Source organism: Thalassophryne amazonica, chromosome 20, assembly GCF_902500255.1.
Source record: "Thalassophryne amazonica chromosome 20, fThaAma1.1, whole genome shotgun sequence".
NCBI lineage: Eukaryota > Metazoa > Chordata > Actinopteri > Batrachoidiformes > Batrachoididae > Thalassophryne > Thalassophryne amazonica.
This window is the reverse complement of record NC_047122.1, coordinates 32,615,199-32,641,829: the sequence shown is the minus strand read 5'-3', so window position 1 is coordinate 32,641,829 and position 26,631 is coordinate 32,615,199. Positions and strand designations below refer to the sequence as shown.

The window sequence follows — 26,631 nt, the reverse complement described above, 5'->3', positions numbered from 1 at the left end:
TGTTGAGTTTCAGTTCAAAAGATGAATAACACGGTTTCAAATGTCAGCTTTTAATTCTTGGTATTCATGTGTCGATTCATTAAACACTGTAGAACATAACACCTTTGTAGTGGATCAGCCAATGTTTGGGCATGCAGAACTCTTAGAACAGATAATGACACTTGCATTCACATGAACGTGTACAATGAAGGGAAAAGGTGAAGGATATCAGGGTTGGGCCTGGTTCCATATCTCTTGATAGTAGCCTGCAACTCATTAATGTTACCAATTTGCTTGTTTCCTTTTTTCTTCTGCTTCTCCAGAGTTTTACTTTCTTTTCTTTTTTTTGTTTTCCTCTTGGGTGGGTGGATGGGGGGTGGGGGGCACTTGAGCCTCACGTGAGTTTCCACTTCAGAAGATGAAATGCATGCTCAATTAGATTCTTTTAAGACCCCTATTTTGCTAATTAAGGAGGTCGAAAATGACTTAGCGGAAGTTTGGGAAAACACTTGAATGCATCGTTTCAGTGAAGCAGACCTCGACATTAAAGGGTATTTTCCAATTGACGCTCTTGAATCTGCCACACAGCAATAATGTACTGTGACGGACTCGTCCAGTTTGTCCGGCTGCTGCTGCAGTCAAAAAAATTTAACTTTCATTGGCAAATACTGCTGCGGTGTGTGGATGCTGCTCTCACAGGTGACCCCAACATCCTCTCGTTGATAACAGGGGAACAGCTATCTGCATTATCTGCCCATATCTATCACGTGTGCATGCAGTAGCACAAGCAGCTTACTGGGGCTCACCTGTCATATTCATAGAGAATAAAACTACTTCAATTGACTATTGAGTCATAAGAATGATGCCGATCAGAGAAGTGGTGGAGATGTAAGATGGGGTACACCCCATCATGTGTTGGCATTATTTATTTTATGTTCATTTGAACCAATTAAAGAGACCTCAGAAAAGCTTAGGTGATTAGTTTTTCCGCCATTGTCATCCATGGTTGAGTTGGGGTTGCGGTTTAAATTGGTGTCTTCCTGCATTTTTCTGTAAAGTGGGACCCTTTCAACCTCCACGCCTTGGACTTTCCATCACTTTGGTTGAGGTTAATCTTGGTGTCATTAGTCCAGAAAAAATTTTATTCCAGAATCACTAAATCATTTTTTTACCCCCGTTTCTTTAAAATTAAATTCCAATCTGCTCTCATTGGTTGACTCCATTGATGTTGTGCTATGCTTCTTTTGCTGGACATTTCAAACAGAAACCTGTGAACCAGCAAATCTCTTGCCCAGCTCTGGGCAAAACTCCACACTACTGAAGTCATCTAGCTCCTAGCCAATGAAGCGAAATAAACTGCAGAGTCTCTATGAGCCAAAAATATGAGTTTGTCCTCACTGACACAATGAATTAATTATTATGCAAGTAAGGTCACTCTTTTTACGATGATACGATGGTATTTCCCCCTATTGGACAGATATGTGTAAAATATCACCACAGCTGTGCATTTTATAGTAAAAGCACCAGATTTTGCACAGGCATTGTTCAACATATATGTATGTTCTCCACTCAGATTGCAATAGCCAATCACAGCTTAGCCTTTCTGTCCATCATTTACCTGTATTTTGGCATGCCTGGAGCCAGAAAGTTATGTTGGATCCAAAAGGATCCAAAAAGGCTAGGACCAAAAGTTATATTGGATCAGTTCCCACTGACCAATAGTGTTAGAGCTTACTGCCAACAGCTAGCCAATCAGAGCGTGGCATACGAAGGTCAGGAAATAGCTGACAGACGCTGGTTGAAAAAATGGCAACAAACATGTCAACAGCAGCAGAAAATTGTCTGTCAGCAAGGTTTGCTGAGTTCACAGAGGAGGAACTAGTGGACATATTAAACTCCAAGGATGCCAAAAACACTAAGAAGGTAGACAAGCACGCTACGCCTCGTCCAATATAACTTTTCTTCATCCAATATTTCTCTATGTTGGACTCCTTACCATCCATTATTTGTATAATATATATAATTATACATCGTGTCAAGCTCGTTTTTTACTATAAAGACAATAAATAGCAAAATCCAAGATGGCCGCCATGGCATTTTTGGAATATCTTAAAAATACTCTATTACTATATGCCATACAGACACACATTTTTAAAAAGAAAAAGAGCTATTGAGCTTGGATTATTATTATTATTATTATTATTATTATTATTATTATTATTATTGATATATAGTACAATGTTTGTCCAAAATGTGGTGCTTTTACCATAAAGCGCACAATCACTTCACACATCTGCCCCACTACTACCCATGTGCCAAGTTTGGTTTATTGGAGGCCATCCCTCTCCAAAACTTTGATTGATTAGGTTGGGGATAGTTTATTTGGATATGCCCAGTGTTTGTGCACTTCCTCTGCTCACCGCCTTTGATTTGGTTTCTAAATTGCTTGATTTTATTCCACAGGCAGCTCTGGCATTTTGGTCTGCTTATCCTTTTAAACATCTGCAGTCTTACATTTTCACCTATTTCAATAGAATAATCAATAGAACGAGGCAACACTTCAGTCACGTGTGACAAACAGGTCACATCTTCCAATGTTGTTGCTTGGGTGGTCCAGTACAAACATTACTATGTCCTGTGTTTAGTACATCTGGAAAATGCTAGGAAATACAACCTGATATTGCAATCAGACTTCTTATCCATCCTTTGATCTCAAACTGAAATATCTTTATACACAAATCTCATTCCAGTTCTTGTGTGAATCCATAAGAGGAATGCATGAAGTATCTTATACACAAATAAAAGGCATCCGAGAACTGATGAATAGCCTGCAGACTCTACACACCACAATATAAATGTGCAAGTAAATATACATATAGTTGTGCTCAAATGTTTACATACCCTGGCGGAATTTTTTTTTTTTTTTTTGGCCATTTTTCAGAGAATATGAATGATAACACAAACTTTTTTCACTCATGATTAGTGGTTGGGTGAAGCCATTTATTGTCAAACAACCAGGTTTACTCTTTTTAAATCATAATGACAACACAAACTACCCAAATGACCCTGATCAAAAGGTTACATGCTACTTTTCTTAATACAGTGTATTGCCCCTTTTAACATCAACGACAGATTGGAGTCTTTTGTGGTAGTTTTGGGCGAGGCTCTCTGATGGTAAAGCTGCCACTGAATATGTCTTGGACTTTATTTACACTAACTACAAAGAAATACAAACAGTATGGCACTTTATGGTAAATCTGCATGGAGTAGACAGTTCTCAAAAACTGAGTGACTGTGCAAGAAGTAGAAAAGTGAGGAAAGCCACCAAGACACCCAGACAACCCAGGAGACGTTATGGGCTTATGTGGCTGTGATTGGAGAAATCGTGCACAGATCATCACAGATCATCCATGAAGGGTTCTTGGTTGTAGAGATAATCAAAAAGGTTTTTTTTTTGTTGTTTTTTTGGAAGAACCTTTGTTTATGCAGTTGACCTTTGACCAAACTAGTCCAAAATCTCATCACGTCTAGATATATATCCAAGAAATATTCCAAGCCATTTGATCCCATCAAGACTTCTTGTTTGCTGAGAAATTAAACAAAAAAGGGTGATATTTTTATTTATTTTTTTATTTTTTTGACCATGTTTTTCTTGACATTTGGCCAAAATACTCCAAAATCTAAACACCTCTAGATATCTGTGTAGGTAATATTCCTACCAAGTTTGAAGGAAATCCATCCAGCAGTTTTTGGGTTATCTTGTCCAGACTCACACACACCAGTGAAAACAATACCCTGCTTCGCGGATTGTCTGGTGTGCAGGGAAATCACTCTTAAGTAGTAAAACAGGACACAGCACTGTGCACCACAAACCACTCACCAAAAACACAGAAGGCCTGCAACCCTGCACCGCTCCAGACTCAATGAGACGTGGGCCTAAGGGTCTACCTTAATACATCACACGATATGAATTTCACCCACCAAATCTCTCACCCACACAAACTAAAAAAAAAAGAAAAAGAAAAACAGCATAAATAAGTGAGGTAATTTCTGGATGTGACACAAAGGCACAAAGCTGCTCGTATCCCATCTCTGCGAGAACAAACAAATACAGCGTAACCAACCATTCATCACTGAAAGTTCTGTGTGACCGCGCCGCGTCTGTCTTTTTGCACCTTTACCGCTGTCCTGCTTTCGCTTTTATTACCACTGAGAAACATTTGCCGCTCGCTGTTTTTACACTCAAGTGGCTCTGTTGTCCATCTGATTGTGATTCTTTTGTTTCTTCCATTAGTAATCCCAAAAGCACTCAAGGACCACGGTGAACTCCAGCAAAGATCAACTATTTGGGTCCTGTGGAACCTCTGGAGAGCCTGAAGGCACCGAGGCACAAAGACATCCACTCAGAAAGCAACATCTGCCGGGGCGACGCTGCAGGGAGAGTCGCGCTACGAAGGCCTCAGGAATTTTCTCACAGACTTAAGAACCAAGTTTGGGATCAATAAGTGTCGGACTGAAGACGTGCCAGAACAATCTGTGTGCTTCCATCATGACAACTTAACAATAAAGTTCATAATTCAAGCACGCATGCAGATTTTTTTTTTTTTTTTTTGCACTCTCCCTTATTGCCAGAATCAGCTTCACAGCCGTGTGTGTTTTCTCCATGTTATCTTTTCTTGGAAGTAAAGGAGCAACTGACTCATTCCAAATCCTGCAGAATCCATTTCGCTATGCTGAAACCCACCAGTTTTGCATTTTTTTGGTTTGTTTTTGTCTTTTCAAGCTGCTCCAGTCGCCCCCTTCACCGCACCTTGATTTACACCGCTGGACCCGGAGTCTGACACAAAATGAATTTCAGCAGATACTTGAATGTAACATAATAATCACTCCTGTATCCAGAGTGATTAGAAAACAGAAGATAACGGTTCAGACTGCGATAACGCCACAGCACACATATGCTAGCAGTGCTCTCAGACTGACGGTTGTGTCTAATGTTTCTCGCTAATATTTGGGCCGTAATCGCTCACTTACTGGCTCGGGGAGGCAGTGGCACAGATACGGCCGCGAGGGTCTTGGCAACCGTACTGACCACAACCCAAACACACTCCGTACTAACGACTTCCACTTGGCTGCCCACATGGACATTATTTATTGTTCGCACTTACGCTCTTGTTTCAGCCATTTTGCAAGAAAATATCTCAATGTCAAAGCAGAAGAACGTTTTTCTAAATATCGCTTTCACCACTCTGGACTGCGAATGAAAATTAGCACCATTACAGAAGCAAGATACTCAAAGGTGCATAAAACACAAACACATTAGAGCAAATCCCCCTTTTTTCCACTCACGGTGCACGGGGATGCCAACGCAACAAGAATTAGCAGTGTTTTTGGTAATAATCCTGTTCGCCTTGAGAAAAATTTATTGCCTTGAAAAATAAAGCAACAATTAATTACCTGCAAAAAAACAAAAAAAAATGCTTGAGAGCAAGATCAGGTTCAGGTAAAATAGGCCGATGACAGGTGACATTCCAGTGGATGCGATCACTGCGGTTCATTATTCACTGAGCAATTCACTGAGGTGTGCAACACCTTTCTGCTCAGTGTCAAAACCTCCGCCCATTTGAGGCCCCCCTGGAAAATATTGACTGGAGAAGAAAAAAAAGCAAGGGGGCTCAGAACAAGGGCTTGCCAACTTCAGTCTGACAAAACCACGAAATGCCTCCTTCCTGAAAATCAGTAAGTTTAACAACTAAGCCAAGTGCCACCTTAAACCCAAACAGCGAATCCATCGACGATTGCTCACCGGACTATTCTGAGCCATTATGCATATCATCTATATTTCAGGAACTGCTGCTCTACTGGGGTTTTCACGCACAACCATCTGTAGGGTTTACAGAGAATGGTCTAAAAAAAAACAAGATATCCAGAGAGCGGCAGCTGTGTGGACAAAAATGCCTTGTTGATGTCACAGGACACTGGGCAAACTGTTTTGAATGGGTGACTGCATAATGTTATCATGTCAATGTGGACCATAGTGCAGCAGATAACTGAAACAATCATGCAAATGGTGATATAAAGCACAAATTCTGCAGAAATACTCCTTAGACACTCCTCCCAAATGATTGGCCACTTGACTTTTCAATCAGTGGTCAGATAGGGATCAGTTGAAGAATTACACAGAGGTCAAAATTAAAAGATGCTCCAATCATATTGAAAATATTCCATTCTTATTGGCAATCAGGCAGAAGACAATGAAGAATTACACAGGGGTCAAAATAAAAATGCTCAATCATATATTGAAAACTAGACCACTTTATTCATCTGATCATAAAGATTCCAAAAAGGTTCTAGTTTGGACTATCTGTGACTGAATTCTATGGAGTTACGGGATAAAACAGCTGAATGGTGACAAAGGTCAGTGTCATATTGTACAGGGGTCAAAAGTAAAGTTGCTACACTTTTGGTTAAAAGTGATGCAAATTATTGGTTGAACTACTCGGATTAATAAATGGAATTGTGTCGACAGTGCTGAATGCTTGGTCTCCAAATTAAAGGTCGAACAAGGTCTACGTCTATTGGCTCTATGACATGTGACATATGTTACTCCATAAACGTGATAAGTAAGGATAATACATGGTCCAAACTATTCCTTTTTAGAACGTCTTAACTGGAATTTGCATCACGTTTTACCAAATGGAGCAACTTTAACTTTTGACCCTGTACCAAATGAAACTGACCTTTGTCACCATTCTTGCTGTTTTTATCCCGTAAACTCCATAGAATTCAGTCACAGATAGTCCAAACTATACCTTTTTGGAATCTTTATGATCAGGCAAATAATGTGGAATATTTTTTCAATATGATTGGAGCATCTTTTAATTTTGACCCTTCTGTGTAATTCTTCCATTGACCCTCTATCTGACCAACACCGATTGAAAAGTCAAGTGGCCAATCATTTTTTTCAAAAGAGGATTGTCTGAGGAGTATTTCTGCCAAATTTGATGCTTTTATCACCATTTGCATGATTCCCCTCTAAATATTCTCTTATCTGCTGCACTACAACATCTCTGAGGAACATTTCCAACACCGTGTTGAATCTATGCCATGAAGAATTAAGGCCCTTTTGAAGGTCAAAGGCGTCCAACCTGGTGCTAGCAAGGTGTACCTAATAAAGTGGCCAGTGAATGTACATTTGGCATTCCAACATGTAGGCAGCAAAATATGTAAAAAGATGCATTCAAACAACTATTCATTTTTTAAAAGTTTGTTTTGTATTTTCTTAGAAGGCACTGACTTGGACAATTCCATATTCTATGAATCCAAATTGCTCATTTACATTGTACACGTCCTGCCGTCTAGACGGGCTTTTGCCAACCAATATAGAGAATATCGAATTTCTTTAATTGATACATCTATGTAGAATTATTGACACATGGATATTTCCCCTTTTCCTGTGAAAGCTGAGCAGAAACGTGATTCATTTGGGTTTTTCCCTCTCTGTTGCGCAGTAGTTTGACTCTACGCATAAGTGAGAAGACTAAGTAAGTTGTGCAATAGCACATGCAGGGTGTTTTTTTGGTCATGAGTGCATGTGTGTGTGTCAGAACAGTACAATTTTGATCCAATTTGCACCAACCTTGGGATGGTTTGAGGTTCTGCCAAGGACCAAGCATTGAATTTTAGAAAAATTGGATGAAAATCAAGATTACAATTTTGGCTGAATGCTTTTATATATTGGGGATGTTTTAAAAAGGCTTCAGTTAGTATGAAGCACCATGAAATCATCACGCTGATATTGGTCACATGATCCTGAACCTTGGTTGAGTTAGAAAGAGCAAACTCAAGATCCTCAGTGTCTTCACTTGGCCCTCATGGATTAATGATGGTGGAAGGGTTTTGTCGGTGAAGGGTAACTCAATTTGAACAGACTTGATTGAATGTCAAAGCCACACAATTATATTTTACAGTACCAGTAAATCAAAAAGAATCTGGGCATGGTTGTACTCTGAGCTTCTCTTCTCATTGGAAGCTGTCAGTGTCCGTCAGGAATACCGTATGTATTCTTCTTGTAGACATCCTGGGGTTCAGGAAGGATGCATTTCTTTAATTGCTCTGAACATTTCTAAGCCTGTCTGCCTCGTCTGATTGTTGGTTTTGGCCCATAATGTCAGTGAAAATAAGCCTTTATAGAGGAAGTCTCCTCAGAAATAGAGGTTAGTCCTCAGACATGAAGGATGCTGTGTGGCCTGCTCTAGCTATACGTCAAGAAGCACACTGACCCTTGAATAGCTCGTATAGAAGACAAACAGGCTGCTGTCCTCTTGTCTTTATGACGGTTTTTATCCCCTTATTATTCAGCACAGTCATGTTCGTAGAAAGGCAGAATGATGAGAATTTCAGTGATAAGACTCTGCCGATAGTCTCTAGCCTCCCTTTGTTCTACATCTTAGTTTGGCAAGGCTATCCTTCTGGAGAAATATGGTTCTGACCTGTTTTGAATCTGTCAGGAGGGAACGATCTAAGATTTACTCCCAAGAGCCTAAAGAAAATTTGGCTTGTTTACATTAGGTCTCTGCCAGTTTTTCCAGTTTGAAACATTAAAGTACGGTAGGAAGGATATTTTCATAATGTGTTGTGAGATCCTTTCAATTACAAACTATAAAAGTAGCCAACAACAAGACGGCTGTGTTTTGACATGCTTGATTGTTGCTTTATTTTTTACCAGTATTACTCAGAAACTGAAGGACTGACTTGTTGGACAGTGGGGCATGGGACAACATAGAACCCGTTAAATATTTGGTGCTAATCCAAGGGCAGCAATTAGTACTTCACTTTTCACTTACAGTGTAGGTAGCTCAGTGGGATTAAGATGTTAAGATACCAATAGTTCTAGGTTTGATTTTGAGTAATACTACCAGTTTATGTCCTTGGACAGTGGACATTATCTGCATTGTTCCAATCCAATCAGCTGTAAACAGGTATGAGCCTTATCTGGAGAACTAACCTACATCAAACTGGTGTCCAAGCCAGGGGGAGTTGTACATGTAGACTCTCATCCAATTCATACTGTAGAATACGGGGGCAAGCACCAGCACCAATGGACCTCAGGACCTATAAAGGACCTACTGAATCTTCTCAGTAGAGAGCGTGCACTGCTACATCACCTGCAACCTTTCAGGTCCATGTATCAATTCATGAGATAGTATCTCACATTCCTGATGAAGAAGAAGAAAATTTCAGACAGCACAGCTGGATCCAGATGCGCAATAAAATTGAAGGTGTTTTCCAAAGTGTAGTCACTTTTCTCAGCAGAGACATTCATGTCTCTGGGTATGAGAGATGCCTGGGAAGACCTCATTGGGACATGAAGTCACTGGACAAAGGTGTTTGGTGATGTTGACATTTTTTTGCAGGAGAAAAAAGGTCCAATAGTTTGAGGTTCTGGTACCTCCTGTTTTAGGAAGGTTGAGGCACTAACCAGTGTCCTAAGGTGGCAACTGGATATCTTTGGTTCTTGGTGTTTTTTGGAGGCTCTTGCGAAGGTGGAAACTGGATATCTTTTGTTCTTTGTGTTTTTTGGAGGCTCTTACTAAGATGGCAACTGGATATCGTTGGTTCTTGGTGTTTTTGGAGGCTCTTACTAAGATGGCAACTAGATATCTTTGGTTCTTGGTGTTTTTTGGAGGCTCTTACTAAGGTGGCAACTAGATAGCTTTGGTTCTTGGTGTTTTTTGGAGGCTCTTACTAAGATGGCAACTAGATATCTTTGGTTCTTGGTGTTTTGTGGAGGCTCTTACTAAGGTGGCAACTAGATATATTTGGTTCTTGGTGTTTTTTGGAGGCTCTTACTAAGATGGCAACTGGTTATCTTTGGTTCTTGGTGTTTTTTGGAGGCTCTTACTAAGATGGCAACTGGATATCTTCTGTTCTTGGTGTTTTTCAAGGCGCTTCCTAAGATGGCAACTGGATATCTTTTATTCTTAGTGTTTTTTTGGAGGTTCTTCCTAAGGTGGCAATGGAATGAAACTTAAGGCAACTCATATGATGAGCATCACTTGCACTGTGAGGGAACTTCATGGATGGCACTTTAGCCATGTAATGCTTTTTTCTGGGTATGATCCAGCACGCAGGTACCTCAGAGCTGAGGACCTCAGTGGCTGGAGAAGGCCAAGCAGACACCCACGCTTCACCTGTGTGCAGAAGACTGATGGTTACTTTCGAGAGGTGGCGATGGACCAGTTGCCAGCTAAGGCTTAAGATGGTTCCACAGTGTGGAGGATGCCTAGATCCATGGTGCAAGTACATGCCTCCAGACGTGACTTGACCTTTCCTTACAGTATGCCCGGCCCCGCAACCATGATGAATGTTGATGACAAAGAAACAGACCAACCATGGTTGAAGTACATGGATGTGACTTTTTTTTTTTAAGCATCTGTACACTTTTGGTTGGATTTTGATTTTAAAAAATGCCTTGGCACAAGAATGCACTCTACTGAGAGTCTGCAGTTTACATTAAAGTAAGCCACGCTTGGTCTCATTTGGAGACGGATTCTTTTTGGACTGAATTTCACAATTGTAGGAACTGTCCTGGAAGCTCAGGTTTTAGTTGGTGCCAAAAACAATGACATACTGTATTTATTGAGCACATCTTGTCCTGTGCACTATTGCCCTTTTGGAATCATCAACATAATAGTGTCTTATTGCATTCATCACCTTCATTTTTACATTTTCTTCTTTCTATATTATTTTTTAGATCTTAACCCTAAACATTGTGAGACTTTAAGCCAAATGCTACGAAACGTATTGCAAAGATCCAACTTAACACGTTACCTTTTGGTGTTAGCCAGGATACAGATGTGGATTCTGATTTCTTTCTATACCTTTTTGTTTTACCTTGTGACATGGACCCCCCACTTTAGTTTAATGAAATCTTTTTTTTTTTTTTTTTCTGTTGGCTGCTCCTGTGTTGCTCAGTGTCGCCTCAGTGGATCTGCATGCTGATTTGACACATGCTCCAGATGTAACTCCAGGTGTACTGTACTTGTAGAATGGGGTATGGGTGGGCTTGAACCAGTGACCTTACTTTAGGGAGGGACGTCGCTGTTAACGAAACTCGTAGATCACCTTCCATGACAGGTACCAAAAAAGCAAAACATTCATTGAAATCTGGATTATGATCTGAATCTGTTAAAGTAAAACATATATTCAGACATAGTTGGCGGGAATGATGTTGTTGCTGTTGTTACAATGTATGTTGACGAAGCAGTGGTAGCAGGGTGTTGTTTTCATTTTATGTGTGGGCAAAATAACTCAAATACTGCTGGACAGATGTCTTTCAAACTTGGTGGGAATTTTACTTGGATAGATATCTAGGGGTGATGAGATTTTGGTGTATTTTGGTCAAAGGACAAGGAAACCTGGTCTGAATAATGCTGTTAAGTCCAGTTCACATATTCAAGGATATGCACTCTGATTATCCCTTTATTTGTTACTGTTCTGAAGGTAAAATAATGTTTCCTGCTCTAATCTCTCTGTGATTTAAGGTAGAAGCTCATCTGAGGTTCCTCACCTCACAGGGAGTCTATGGAAGTAATCCTTGGACAAACATAAGCCACCTTTGACTGGTCAGGAATGTTATCAGGGTCCATATACTCTACCCTGGGTGGAGGAAGGAAAGACCTCAGACTTTAAATGCTTCCCCCAACAGCTGTTTGCTGCATCAATCTCTCTCCATCCACCCCCCACGCTGGGCCGAGCACCCAGACGTGGGGTGTATCTGGAGCGTCTTTGTCCGGGTCTTTCATCGGGACTCGGTGGAGGTCAGTTTAGCTTGAGACAAGCAGTAAAAAAAAGGTGGCATGATTAAGACAGATAGACCGGGCTGGACACTTAATCTTCTGTCCAATGAAAAATGTTAACTGCATCCTGATGTCCCCCTCACCCCAATTTGTGTAATTAGGCTGAATTAGATGTTTGTGTGTGTGTGTGTGTGTTAAAGCGCCCCCTCTGCTACAGCTTGTTTTTCTATAATTAAAGTTTGCATTTATCTAAAGAGCTCCATCAGACAAATAGGCCAATAAACATTATGGTCCAGTATCTTTTTTAATATTTCTCTAAAATAAAATAACTGTGGTTCTGCAGCGAGTCTGCAAAGAAGCACAGTGGTATTAAAATGAGAAGTTATGTTTGAGGTCTCATTAGTTAAAGCTTAAGTCCAGCGACGCTGCCGTCGTGTTTTTTTTTGTAGTATCACTTGTACTTTCAGAGACGATGAGGTCCACTGAGCAAAGATAAAGCCAGTGTTATTGCAGCGCCAGCCTTCATGACACATTGATCGTTTTTGGGTTTTCACAAGTGATGTGGTGCAAAAACTCATCAGTAAAACGTCTGCAGTTTATTTTAATTAGGCACACATGCACCGTGGAGCAGCAAGTCACTTCTGGAGGGGGGTGGGGGTGGGGGGGGGTCCTGTATACAGTGCATCCAGAAAGTATTCACAGCAGTACATTTTTTTTTTGTTACAGCCTTATTCCAAAAAAGATTAAATTAATTCCCCCCCGCCCCAAATTATACACATGATACCCCATAATGACAATGTGATTTTTTTTTTTTTTTTTTAGATTTTTGCAGATCAGATTTATAAATTGAATAATCTGAGAAATCACATGTATATAGGTATTCACAGTCTTTGAAATTTCAAAATTGAGCTCGGGTGCATCCTGTTACCACTGATCATGCGTTACCTGTGCTGCTCCACAGCCTGTCTAGTGTCGGATTCCCTGTTTGGGAATCCGCTAGCTTAGCGTAGCTACTAGCTCTTAGCCGTTTTAGCATGGCGGCTTCTCCTGTCGCTCCCGTACTTTTCTGCTCTGGGTGTGAAATGTTTAGTTATTCCTCGGCCTCCTTTAGCAGTAACGGTACATGTAATAAGTGTAGCTTATTCGTAGCTTTGGAGGCCAGGCTGGGTGAATTGGAGGCTCGGCTCCGCACCGTGGAAAATTCTACAGCTAGCCAGGCCCCTGTAGTCGGTGCGGACCAAGGTAGCTTAGCCGCCGTTAGTTCCCCCCTGGCAGACCCCGTGCAGTCGGGAAAGCAGGCTGACTGGGTGACTGTGAGGAGGAAGCGTAGCCCTAAACAGAAGCCCCGTGTACACCGTCAACCCGTTCACATCTCTAACCGTTTTTCCCCACTCGACGATACACTCGCCGAGGATCAAACTCTGGTTATTGGCGACTCTGTTTTGAGAAATGTGAAGTTAGCGACACCAGCAACCATTGTCAATTGTCTTCCGGGGGCCAGAGCAGGCGACATCGAAGGACATTTGAAATTGCTGGCTAAGGCTAAGCGTAAATTTGGTAAGATTGTAATTCACGTCGGCAGTAATGACACTCGGTTACGCCAATCGGAGGTCACTAAAATTAACATTGAATCGGTGTGTAACTTTGCAAAAACAATGTCGGACTCTGTTGTTTTCTCTGGGCCCCTCCCCAATCAGACCGGGAGTGACATGTTTAGCCGCATGTTCTCCTTGAATTGCTGGCTGTCTGAGTGGTGTCCAAAAAATGAGGTGGGCTTCATTGATAATTGGCAAAGCTTCTGGGGAAAACCTGGTCTTGTTAGGAGAGACGGCATCCATCCCACTTTAGAGGGAGCAGCTCTCATTTCTAGAAATCTGGCCAATTTTTTGGGATCCTCCAAACTGTGACTGTCTAGCGTTGGGACCAGGAGGCAGAGCTGTGGTCTTATACACCTCTCTGCAGCTTCTCTCCCCCTGCCATCCCCCTATTACCCCATCCCCGTAGAGACGGTGCCTGCTCCCAGACCACCAATAACTAGCAAAAATCTATTTAAGCATAAAAATTCAAAAAGAAAAAATAATATAGCACCTTCAATTGCACCACAGACTAAAACAGTTAAATGTGGTCTATTAAACATTAGGTCTCTTTCTTCTAAGTCCCTGTTGGTAAATGATATAATAATTGATCAACGTATTGATTTATTCTGCCTAACAGAAACTTGGTTACAGCAGGATGAATATGTTAGTTTAAATGAGTCAACACCCCCGAGTCACACTAACTGTCAGAATGCTCGTAGCACGGGCCGGGGCGGAGGATTAGCAGCAATCTTCCATTCCAGCTTATTAATTAATCAAAAACCTAGACAGAGCTTTAATTCATTTGAAAGCTTGTCTCTTAGTCTTGTCCATCCAAATTGGAAGTCCCAAAAACCAGTTTTATTTGTTATTATCTATCGTCCACCTGGTCGTTACTGTGAGTTTCTCTGTGAATTTTCAGACCTTTTGTCTGACTTAGTGCTTAGCTCAGATAAGATAATTATAGTGGGCGATTTTAACATCCACACAGATGCTGAGAATGACAGCCTCAACACTGCATTTAATCTATTATTAGACTCTATCGGCTTTGCTCAAAAAGTAAATGAGTCCACCCACCAATTTAATCATATTTTAGATCTTGTTCTGACTTATGGTATGGAAATAGAAGACTTAACAGTATTCCCTGAAAACTCCCTTTTGTCTGATCATTTTTTAATAACATTTACATTTACCCTGATGGACTACCCTGCAGTGGGGAATAAGTTTCATTACACTAGAAGTCTTTCAGAAAGCGCTGTAACTAGGTTTAAGGATATGATTCCTTCTTTATGTTCTCTAATGTCATATACCAACACAGAGCAGAGTAGCTACCTAAACTCTGTAAGGGAGTTAGAGTATCTTGTCAATAGTTTTACATCCTCATTGAAGACAACTTTGGATGCTGTAGCTCCTCTGAAAAAGAGAGCTTTAAATCAGAAGTGTCTGACTCCGTGGTATAACTCACAAACTCGTAGCTTAAAGCAGATAACCCGTAAGTTGGAGAGGAAATGGCGTCTCACTAATTTAGAAGATCTTCACTTAGCCTGGAAAAAGAGTTTGTTGCTCTATAAGAAAGCCCTTCGTGAAGCTAGGACATCTTTCTACTCATCACTAATTGAAGAAAATGAGAACAACCCCAGGTTTCTTTTCAGCACTGTAGCCAGGCTGACAAAGAGTCAGAGCTCTATTGAGCTGAGTATTCCATTAACTTTAACTAGTAATGACTTCATGACTTTCTTTGCTAACAAAATTTTGACTATTAGAGAAAAAATTACTCATAACCATCCCAAAGATGTATCGTTATCTTTGGCTGCTTTCAGTGATGCCGGTATTTGGTTAGACTCTTTCTCTCCGATTGTTCTGTCTGAGTTATTTTCATTAGTTACTTCATCCAAACCATCAACATGCTTATTAGACCCCATTCCTGCCAGGCTGCTCAAGGAAGTCCTACCATTATTTAATGCTTCAATCTTAAATATGATCAATCTATCTTTGTTAGTTGGTTATGTACCACAGGCCTTTAAGGTGGCAGTAATTAAACCATTACTTAAAAAGCCATCACTTGACCCAGCTATCTTAGCTAATTATAGGCCAATCTCCAACCTTCCTTTTCTCTCAAAGATTCTTGAGAGGGTAGTTGTAAAACAGCTAACTGATCACCTGCAGAGGAATGGTCTATTTGAAGAGTTTCAGTCAGGTTTTAGAATTCATCATAGTACAGAAACAGCATTAGTGAAGGTTACAAATGATCTTCTTATGGCTTCGGACAGTGGACTTATCTCTGTGCTTGTTCTGTTGGACCTCAGTGCTGCTTTTGATACTGTTGACCATAAAATTTTATTACAGAGATTAGAGCATGTCATAGGTATTAAAGGCATTGCGCTGCGGTGGTTTGAATCATATTTGTCTAATAGATTACAGTTTGTTCATGTAAATGGGGAATCTTCTTCACAGACTAAAGTTAATTATGGAGTTCCACAAGGTTCTGTGCTAGGACCAATTTTATTCACTTTATACATGCTTCCCTTGGGCAGTATTATTAGACGGTATTGCTTAAATTTTCATTGTTACGCAGATGATACCCAGCTTTATCTATCCATGAAGCCAGAGGATACGCACCAATTAGCTAAACTGCAGGATTGTCTTACAGACATAAAGACATGGATGACCTCTAATTTCCTGCTTTTAAACTCAGATAAAACTGAAGTTATTGTACTTGGCCCCACAAATCTTAGAAGCATGGTGTCTAACCAGATCGTTACTCTGGATGGCATTTCCCTGATCTCTAGTAATACTGTGAGAAATCTTGGAGTTATTTTTGATCAGGATATGTCATTCAAAGCGCATATTAAACAAATATGTAGGACTGCCTTTTTGCATTTACGCAATATCTCTAAAATCAGAAAGGTCTTGTCTCAGAGTGATGCTGAAAAACTAATTCATGCATTTGTTTCCTCTAGGCTGGACTATTGTAATTCATTATTATCAGGTTGTCCTAAAAGTTCCCTAAAAAGCCTTCAGTTGGTTCAGAATGCTGCAGCTAGAGTACTGACGGGGACTAGCAGGAGAGAGCATATCTCACCCGTGTTGGCCTCCCTTCATTGGCTTCCTGTTAATGCTAGAATAGAATTTAAAATTCTTCTTCTTACTTATAAGGTTTTGAATAATCAGGTCCCATCTTATCTTAGGGACCTCGTAGTACCATATTACCCCATTAGAGCGCTTCGCTCTCAGACTGCGGGCTTACTTGTAGTTCCTAGGGTTTGTAAGAGTAGAATGGGAGGCAGAGCCTTCAGCTTTCAGGCTCCTCTCCTGTGGAACCAGCTCCCAATTCAGATCAGGGAGACAGATACCCTCTCTACTTTTAAGATTAGGCTTAAAACTTTCCTTTTCGCTAAGGCTTATAGTTAGGGCTGGATCGGGTGACCCTGGACCATCCCTTGGTTATGTTGCTTTAGACGTAGACTGTGTTTCATAATTATTGTATGGCCTTGCCTTGCAATGTGGAGCGCCTTGGGGCAACTGTTTGTTGTGATTTGGCGCTATACAAGAAAAAAGTTGATTGATTGATTGATCATCTTTGAGATGATTGGACATGATTTGGAAAGGCACACGCATGTCTACATATAAAGTCCTACAGTTGACAGTGCATGTCAGAGCACAAACCAAGCATGAAGTCAAAGGGATAGTCTGTAGCCCTCTGAGACAGGACTGTCTTGAGGCACAAATCTGGGGAAGGGTACAGAAACATTTCTGCAGCTTTGAAGGTCTCAATGAAAAGAAGTTTGGCTCCACCAGGGCTCTTCCTAGAGCTGGCTGCCCGTCTAAACTGAGTGATTGAGGGAGAAAGGCCATAGTGAGGAAGGTGATTAAGAACCCAATGGTCACTCTGAGTTCCAGCATTCCTCTTCCAGAAGGCCAACCATCTCTGCAGTAATCCATCAATCGGGCCTGTATGGTAGAGTGGCCAGACAGAAGCCACTCCTTAGTAAAAGGCACATGGCAGCCCACCTGGAGTTTGCCAAAAGGCACCTGAAGGACTCTCAGACCATGAGAAACAAAATTCTGTGGTCACATTTGGAGGAAACCAGGCACCACACAGTGAAGCATGGTGGTGGCAGCATCATACTGTGGGGATGTTTTTCAGCAGCAGGAACTGGGAGACTAGTCAGGAATGAGGGAAAGATGAATGCAGCAATGTACAGAGACATCCTGCATGAAAACCTGATCCAGAGCGCTCTTGACCTCAGACTGGGGTGACGGTTCATTTTTCAGCAGGACATTGACCCTAAATACACAGCCAAGATATCAAAGGAGTGGTTTCAAGACAACTCTGTGAATGTCCTTGAGTGGCCCAGCCAGAGTCCAGACCTGAATCTGATTGAACATCTCTGGAGAGATCTGAAAATGGCTGTGCACCGACGCTCCCCATCCAACCTGATGGAGCTTGAGAAGTGCTGCAAAGAGGAATGGACAAAACTGACCAAAGATTGGTGCACCAAGCTTGTAGCATCATATTCAAGAACACTTGAGGCTGTAATTGCTGCCAAAGGTTTTGAGCAAAGGGTGTGAATACGTATGACCATGTGGTTTGTTATGATTTCCTACTTTTAATAAACTTGCAAAAATTTCAAAGAAAGTTTTTTTTCATGTTGGTATGGGGTGTTGTGAGTAGAATTTAGAGGGAAAAAATGAATATACTCCATTTTGGAATAATGCTGTTAACATATGTGGAAAATGTGAAGCGCTGTGTGTGAGGTGCACCAACAAAGTATTGAGCAAAGGGTGTGAATACTGATGTACATGTGTTCTCTTAGTTTTTTGTAATGTATAAATTTCAAAAAAAATCATGTTGTCATTATGGGGTGTTGTGATTAGAATGTTAAGGGAAAAAAATCTAAATGAATTTACTCAATTTTGGAATCACGCTGTAATGTAACAAAATGGGGAACAAGTGAAGCACTGTGAATACTTTCTGGATGCACTGTAAAAAAACTATTCTGGCCCTCATCAGCCACAACACGTACAGTGGTATTCAGAATAATAGTAGTGCTATGTGAAAGATTAATCCAGGTTTTGAGTATATTTCTTATTGTTACATGGGAAACAAGGTACCAGTAGATTCAGTAGATTCTCACAAATCCAACAAGACCAAGCATTCATGATATGCACACTCTTAAGGCTATGAAATTGGGCTATTAGTAAAAAAAGTAGAAAAGGGGGTGTTCACAATAATAGTAGCATCTGTTGTTGACGCTACAAACTCAAAACTATTATGTTCAAACTGCTTTTTTAGCAATCCTGTGAATCATTAAACTAGTATTTAGTTGTATAACCACAGTTTTCATGATTTCTTCACATCTGTGAGGCATTAATTTTGTTGGTTTGGAACCAAGATTTTGCTGGTTTACTAGTGTGCTTGGGGTCATTGTCTTGTTGAAACACCCATTTCAAGGGCATGTCCTCTTCAGCATAAGGTAACATGACCTCTTCAAGTATTTTGACATATCCAAACTGATCCATGATACCTGGTATCTGATATATAGGCCCAACACCATAGTAGGAGAAACATGCCCATATCATGATGCTTGCACCACCATGCTTCACTGTCTTCACTGTGAACTGTGGCTTGAATTCAGAGTTTGGGGGTCGTCTCACAAACTGTCTGCGGCCCTTGGACCCAAAAAGAACAATTTTACTCTCATCAGTCCACAAAATATTCCTCCATTTCTCTTTAGGCCAGTTGATGTGTTCTTTGGCGAATTGTAACCTCTTCTGCATGTCTTTTATTTAACAGAGGGACTTTGCGGGGGATTCTTGCAAATGAATTAGCTTCACACAGGCGTCTTCTAACTGCCACAGCACTTACAGGTAACTCCAGACTGTCTTTGATCATCCTGGAGTTGATCAATGGGTGAGCCTTTGCCATTCTGGTTATTCTTCTATCCATTTTGATGGTTGTTTTCCGTTTTCTTCCACGCGTCTCTGGTTTTTTTTGTTCATTTTAAAGCATTGGAGATCACCGTAGTATCCTAGCTATATTTTCATATTTTATTTGCAATACACTCAGTTAAACTCCTCCAGCCATAGACTTCTATTTGTGTTTGTAGTACTTACATTGTGTTGTGAAGCTTTGTGAAGCTTTTCTGTGTCTGCGTGTCTGAGTTTGCAGCAGACGCGTTATCAAATTAGACTTTTATGTTTGCTGCAGATTGTTTGAATTATCTGCATTTGTTAATGTTTGAAAGTGTTGTGGACCCTACTGGCCACAACACATCCTCACAATAATAGTCACTTTAAATGACATTTGCCACATACACTACATTATTTTGCCAAACTTAGAATGTTGAGTTGGTAATATACCATCTGATACCAATTTGATATTACACAGATTCTGTCCCAAAGGCCTAAAATATCTTTTTGACAATATTTTGTTTGGGCTGGAGCGTATTTATTTCTGTTCTCTGTGAAAGTGAGGTCACTGAAAACATATGTACTGAGGCCAACGACTGCAATGAAAACTTTTCATTTTAAATTAAAAGCAGACACGTAGTGATTGCTAATAAAGAGCATTGATTAGGTTCTGGCTGATTGACTTTCCCCTGCCACTGCAATCCATCAAACCCCGTCTGGTTTTATCTGAGCAAGAATTTTTCACTGCGCTGTGCCAAGATTATTTTCTCTTCGACAAAAATAAAGTCACCAGGTTTATATAATCAGCCAGAGACTGAATCAGCTAATCTTATTGGAGAAAGTCAATATTTTGAAAAGTGGTGCTTAGTTATATAATTTATTTATTTGATTTATTTATTCATTTGAGAGAGATTCTTGCTGAGATATACACGCAAAGTCTCAAATCGTATTCAAAACTGAGCAGCGGCTGAGTTATCGGTGAAAGTCGGGCAAATTCTAAGTCATCAACAGAGCAGAACCATATTTCTTCAAAATAATTAATTTCTATCCATTAAATATTTAACTTTTTGTCACAAATGAAAAATAAATACCTGTCTGTTTGCAAAATCCACTTGATTAATTCTGTTAGAATTAACTCAGGAAAATGTCATATAATATGCAGAATTAAGGAACTATGCCTATTGTTTACATCTATGTAAAATAATTGTAGATGCAATTAAAAAGTCATGTTCCTCTCTAACGTGCTCCTTGTCTTTTGTTAGCCATCAATGTTAAATAATCAAAGATTCAAGGATCTTTGTCTATTATTTACATCTATTAAAAACATTAATAAAAATCTGACTTGATTACATGACACAAATGCGATGGTTGTCTCTAATAAGTTCCTTGTCTATTGTTTACAATCAGTATAAATAATAATAATAATAAATATATCTGTACAAAGTTATATTCACTTTGAAAGGTCCTTGGTGTTTGTTTACATCTATGTAAATAATTGTAGATGCAATTAAAAAGTCTGTTCTCTCTAATGTGCTCCTTGTCTTTTGTTAGCCATCAATGTTAAATAATCAAAGATTCAAGGATTTATTATCTATCTACATTAATAAAAATCTGACTTGATTACATGACGCAAATGCGATGGTCGTCTCTAACAAGTTCCTTGTCTATTGTTTACATCAATATAAATAATAACACTGTGTAACACAATTTTTGTTCCTGGCTCCTAAGTGTTATATTTCAACTGCTTATGTCTAACGTCTATGGAAAAATGACTACATTCAGCACATACTTTGATTTTATTATTTTTTTTTTTTTTTACGTTCTAGAAAGTTCTAAAAGTTTCTTGAAATTTCTAGATAATTCTGGAAACTTCTAGAAAATTATGGACAGTTCTAGCAGTTAAAGAATATTCTAGAAGTCTACTCAGTAGTAGCGAAGGCGAATCGAGAATATTTTTGAAAACAGACAAATTTCAAAATATCATTGTCCTGATCACAGAAGCAAAGTTTCTGTGGAATAACAGCTATTTTCTATTTATTTAAGGCATAACAGTTTAGGAAAACACACTGTGTACCCAGGAACAAAACAAAAATAAAAATTTGTTACATAGTGTAATAATATCTGTACAAAGTTATATTCACTTTGAAAGGTCCTTGCGTATTGTTTACATCTATGTAAAATAATTGTAGATGCAATTAAAAAGTCATGTTCCTCTCTAATGTGCTCCTTGTCTTTGGTTTCCCATCAATGTTAAATAATCAAAGATTCAAGGATCATTGTCTATTATTTACATCTATTAAAAACATTAATAAAAATGTGACTTGATTGCATGATGCAAATGCGATGGTCATCTCTAACAAGTTCCTTGTCTATTGTTTACATCAATATAAATAATATTAATATCTGTACAAAGTTATATTCACTTGAAAGGTCCTTGCGCATTGTTTACGTCTATGTAAAATAATTGTAGATGCGATTAAAATGCCATATTGTTTACATCAATGTAAAATAATTATAAATGTGATTAAAATTTCATATTCCTCTCTAATGAGCTCCTTTTTTATTGTTAGCATCAGAAAAATGTATTAAAGTTCAAGATAATCAAAATATATCAAAGTATGGTATTCATCTCTAACAAGCTCCTTGTGTATTGTTTATGTCTATGTAAAATAATTATATATGCGATTTAAAATGTGATATTCTTCTCTATCAAGCTCTGTGTCTATTGTTTATCATCAGTGGAAATTAATAAGATTAATGTCGGTACACCGTTATGCAGTTTGAATGATCCTTGTCTCTTGTTTACATCTATGTAAAACAGTAAAAATAAAAATGTGATATTTGTCCACCAAAACTCGTGCCATTTTACTCACAGATATTAAATACTGTAATGGTATAATAGCATTCTTGTAAATGTGATCAGCTCTAATGATCTATTTGTCTATTGTTTACCAGCTCTGTAAATTATTCACCAATTAACACTCACATCATTGTGTCAATTCAAACAGCCTTCCTGTCTGTCGCTTACGTGGGTGCTGCCAGTCACCTCACCCACAACAGTATGGAACCATATCTGGGTACTGGATGGCACTCACCCAGGCTGACATCAGTACGGCATTCAGTTCTCATGATCTCCATGTATGTTGTTCATTACATTAAACGCAGACTTGGCTTGTTTTAAAAACAGCCCATGAAGGAATGTTAATATGAAGAACCACCTAAAACCACAGATGGTGGACTTGAAACCAATAAATTTTATTAACTGGAGTCTATGAACATTTGGTGCATCAGATTGTTGCAAACACTATGGAACTGTCCTCGGTCATTGGTGGCAACAAGTCAGGCAGACAACTGACTCATTCCAACCTTCCCACGGCATCCATATACCTCCCATATATCTAAGCCAGGTGATACATAGGCATCCTCTTGGCATTTTCCAGTTCTTGGGGTCTTCAACACTGACGTGCCCGTGCACTGGATCATACCCAGTAAAACATGGCCAAATGTTGTAACTTATATTCCCTTTTATACAGTATAACAGCTGAGTGGATCCTTGTCATTTGATTGGTGCTTTGTACATCACATGACATGGATTATTTGTCCCATTTGTGTTGCATTGCATTTAGAGTGCAAATTTGGTTCCATAAGTTTGGTACCATTGCACTCTGCACACACACACCTACACACACATGCCTGTGCACATACACATGCACGCGCACATATATGCACACATGCGCGCGCACGCGCATTCACACACAAGACAAATCCACTGCACTGTCTGAAAGCTGTTAGCAGGAAGTTAGAATGAAAAGCTGGACTAATTTCTCTGTTTTTCTTTTTTTTTTGCTGCACTGAGGAAATACACAGTCCTTTTTTTGGCTGTACACCCGTGCACAAGCGTGTCCCTTTTCTGTGAGCATGCACGCAGGACAACAACACAAGTGACGACAACTTGATTGAGCTAACTGATGGTGTTATTTCTTCCAACACACACATGCATGCACATAAAAACCCCCTCCACTGTAATCCGTCTGGATGCAATGAAGAGCTGTTGCTGTTCATATGAAAAGCTGACGTGATTTTTCACTGGACTGAGGAACTACACGGAGTCTTTTTTTTTTTTTGAAGTACAAAGTCAGTCCACAGCATCACCAGTTTGTGTTGGACTTGTGTTTGTGTTGGACACCAAGATCTAAGTCCCTTTTCTGTTGTTTATAAGTGACTACAATATCAAATGACAAGGATCTATTTTAGCCGTTATATAAAACAAATAATGAATGTTTTTACATTCTTTCAATGGAACGAATATTTAATTCGGTGAAAGCTGGAACATACCATTCAACGCCTCATTGAATGGTATGTTCCAGCTTTCACCTCATGAAATATTCATACCATTGAACTCATAAACATTCATTATTTGTATAACAATGCAAGAAGTATACCTCATCAGTCCATCCATCTGTCATGTTCTAAACCTTCTTATTCCCTTTAAGCATCACGGAGGCCTTGAACGTATCATAATGTCATTGTGTGAGAGCTGGAGTACACCCTGGACAGGCCTATGGTCTATCACAGGACCTCATCAGAGGCTCCATATGTAATGTTCATTTGACAGTCATTCCAGCAATACCCAAGGACCCTCAGATGAGACCTAGTACCAAAGACAGCTAGCTGTCAATGGAGGGCAACAGTTAGTATCCCAGTCTCAAAACAGCACAGTAAGAAAGGAAGACTTGACTTTTCTTGCATAAGTATCTGTATTTCCAAGGGATCTCATAATCCCGTAAGGTCTTCCCAGGTGTATCAGGATCTCAAAGTCCAAAGATGCAGATCGATCTTGAAACAACTCTACACTTCCAGGAACTGTGTCAAGGATGTTACTGATGGCCTGGACCTTAGCACTGATCTCGTATTTAAAAGTTGCACTGCTGAAATTATGAACACAGGCAACATGACAACTTCATCACGCCAACCGGGGGGGGGGTATGTTCCACTAATTAGTCAATTACCTTAATTTTTCCTGTAAAAACCATTTAAAATCCTTTAAATTTTTTTCCCCCCAGTTACTCCAGTATGAGACAAATGGTAACTGGACTGCATTTATACGTATAGCGCTTTTCCATCTGCATCAGACGCTCAAAGCGCTTTACAATAATGCCTCACATTCACCCCACAAGGCGCCCACTACACATCGGGAGCAACTAGGGGATTAAAGACCTTGCCCAAGGGCACTTAGTGATTTTCCGGTCAGGCTGGGATTTGAACTGAAGATCCTCTGGTTGCAAACCGCTAAACCATCACCTCCCCAAAATAGAAGAAAAAGTATGAATGTGGTTTTAAGATTACAGTCACATGTTTGACTTGACTAAATAAAACTGGTTCTCATTCTGTATGTTCCTTCTGTGTCTCTCTTGGGGCTCTTTCTGACTTCCTGCCGTTAAACAGACAACCCACTGGAGACCCGGGGGTGACTGACACATAACTACCTCTACTCTATGACCGATGCTCCATGGAACTCAAGCGGACATCTGTGGAATTTACTCAGAAGGCAGTTTACTCAGAAAAAATGAGAGCGAGAGATGTCTACAAAGACTAGACCGACTGCACAACTTCCTGCACAAACTATTCACATGCAGTTACGTAAGATCTGAAGAAGTCACGTAAAAGGTGACCTGACCTTCCTCAGGATCAAATTCAGCTTTTTACTGGTGCTTGATGAAAAAAAACTTGAATTGGAAGGAAAAAAACACGGCCTTACTGTCAATTTGTGAATATGCAGTAAGAGATTGTTTTAATCCCCATTAGAGTGCTAAATTCCTGTGCATATCTGTCATTTTTTTGTCCTTTCCCTGACATTTTCATGAAAACTGTCACGTCGCCCAGATTAAAAAAAGAAAAAGCTCAAATCCCAAAGCACATAAACACTTTCACAAACCGTAAGTGATAACTGCTCGCTTTTCGACTGAGAGTCTCATCCAGAAACCAAAACAAGTTATCTTGTGAAGCTGCAAATATACAGTGCTGCGTGCAGAGACCACACACGCCCACACACACGCAAATACGCGCATGAGGGTAACACAGCGTGATTGCTTCCAAATAAACACAGGCGGACTTGTGCACTCATAATATTAAGAGAACCTGGTGTCACAATCAAACCACAACAGTCGAGTTTCCACTCAGAATTCCTCTGAGGGAGTTTCAACTCCACTTCTCAGCCTTGATCTTACTCGTTGATGGTATCACATGAACCTAGACCCCACCTGAGAAGGTCCCTACCTTCTGCAGCCACTGGGTGTAATTCTCCATAATGTGCTCTAGCTGCTGGATCTTCTGACTGGCAATTTCCGGCTCTGGCGGCGGACCGTCTCTCTGGAGAGCGTTGGCGTTGTACTGCGGGTTTGCGGCTTTCGCCTCTCTACAGGCGCCTCCTCCAGAACCGTCTCCTTCAGGTAGGATGAACGTGTAGGTGCAGTGGCCATGCTGGATCCTATGATAGCGTCTGTTGCTGTAATTGCTCCCGCTTCCGCCACCTGCGCTGCTAGCGCCACTCTCCGGAGCTCTCCTCTGCTCACCTACTGTACAGCTTACAATCACCAGAAGCGCCGCCAGCAGAAGTTGGCCAAAGTGGTCCCACAGCATCATATCAGCCTGGAGACAAGAGTACTGGTGGCTACAAAAATGTCTTGGTTCAGTATCGCTCAGTTGGGTAGATGCGGAATTAAAAAGTGGTGCAGAACACCATCGATGTTGAAGATAAGTCATCCATCCTTACAGTGGACCTCCAGTTTGGAAAGCTACTCGAGAGCCTTGGCAGGCTGTCATCTATAATCCTCTCGTGCGCCACATGAGCATGTTGTGGATCCAGACCTCCCTTAAGGTTTTGTCCTGGCTGCAAAGGTTGTGCACATTTCTCGGTCTGCTTTACAAACCCGCTTGCCCTGTAAATCAAAGTCACACAGTGTGTTTGCATTTATCGGTGTGTGAGTTTGGTAGACGCGGTGGTGAGTGCTGATGGTGTCAGACCTCCCCTGGTTTCTCTGCCTTCCCCTTCCTCGTCCGCTCTGTCACTTAATGACTGAGGAAAGTGAGCGAGCTGCTGGCTCAAGTACGTTTCAGAGCTTGCAGCGCTCTGTGCCTGCCCCTCACAGAGCCAGTGGAGGAATGTGTGTGTGTGTGTGTGTGTGTGCACAAGCAGCCTGACAGAAAGGGACCACAGCACAGAGCATCGGACTATGAGGATCGGTTTACAGGCTCATGTTTCTGATCTGCACAAATCTATTTAAACATTTGGAAAAATCAGTATAGATACACGGTAGCACCGCTTACGACAGGTGCTACAGGCCCAAGACACCAACACCAGTCAGCAT

At 40.4% G+C, this 26,631-nt stretch overlaps 1 protein-coding gene across 1 annotated transcript in view; it reads right to left on the bottom strand.

Moving 5' to 3' along the window:
• Nucleotides 1-26,389, bottom strand: part of angpt1 (angiopoietin 1) — a 116,567-nt gene extending 90,178 nt beyond the window's left edge. The window contains exon 1 of the mRNA XM_034160576.1: nucleotides 25,541-26,389. Coding sequence (XP_034016467.1) covers nucleotides 25,541-26,026 — 486 coding nt within the window. The 5' untranslated portion in view covers nucleotides 26,027-26,389. The remainder of the gene's footprint in view (nucleotides 1-25,540) is intronic.
• Nucleotides 26,390-26,631: the final 242 nt, after the last annotated feature.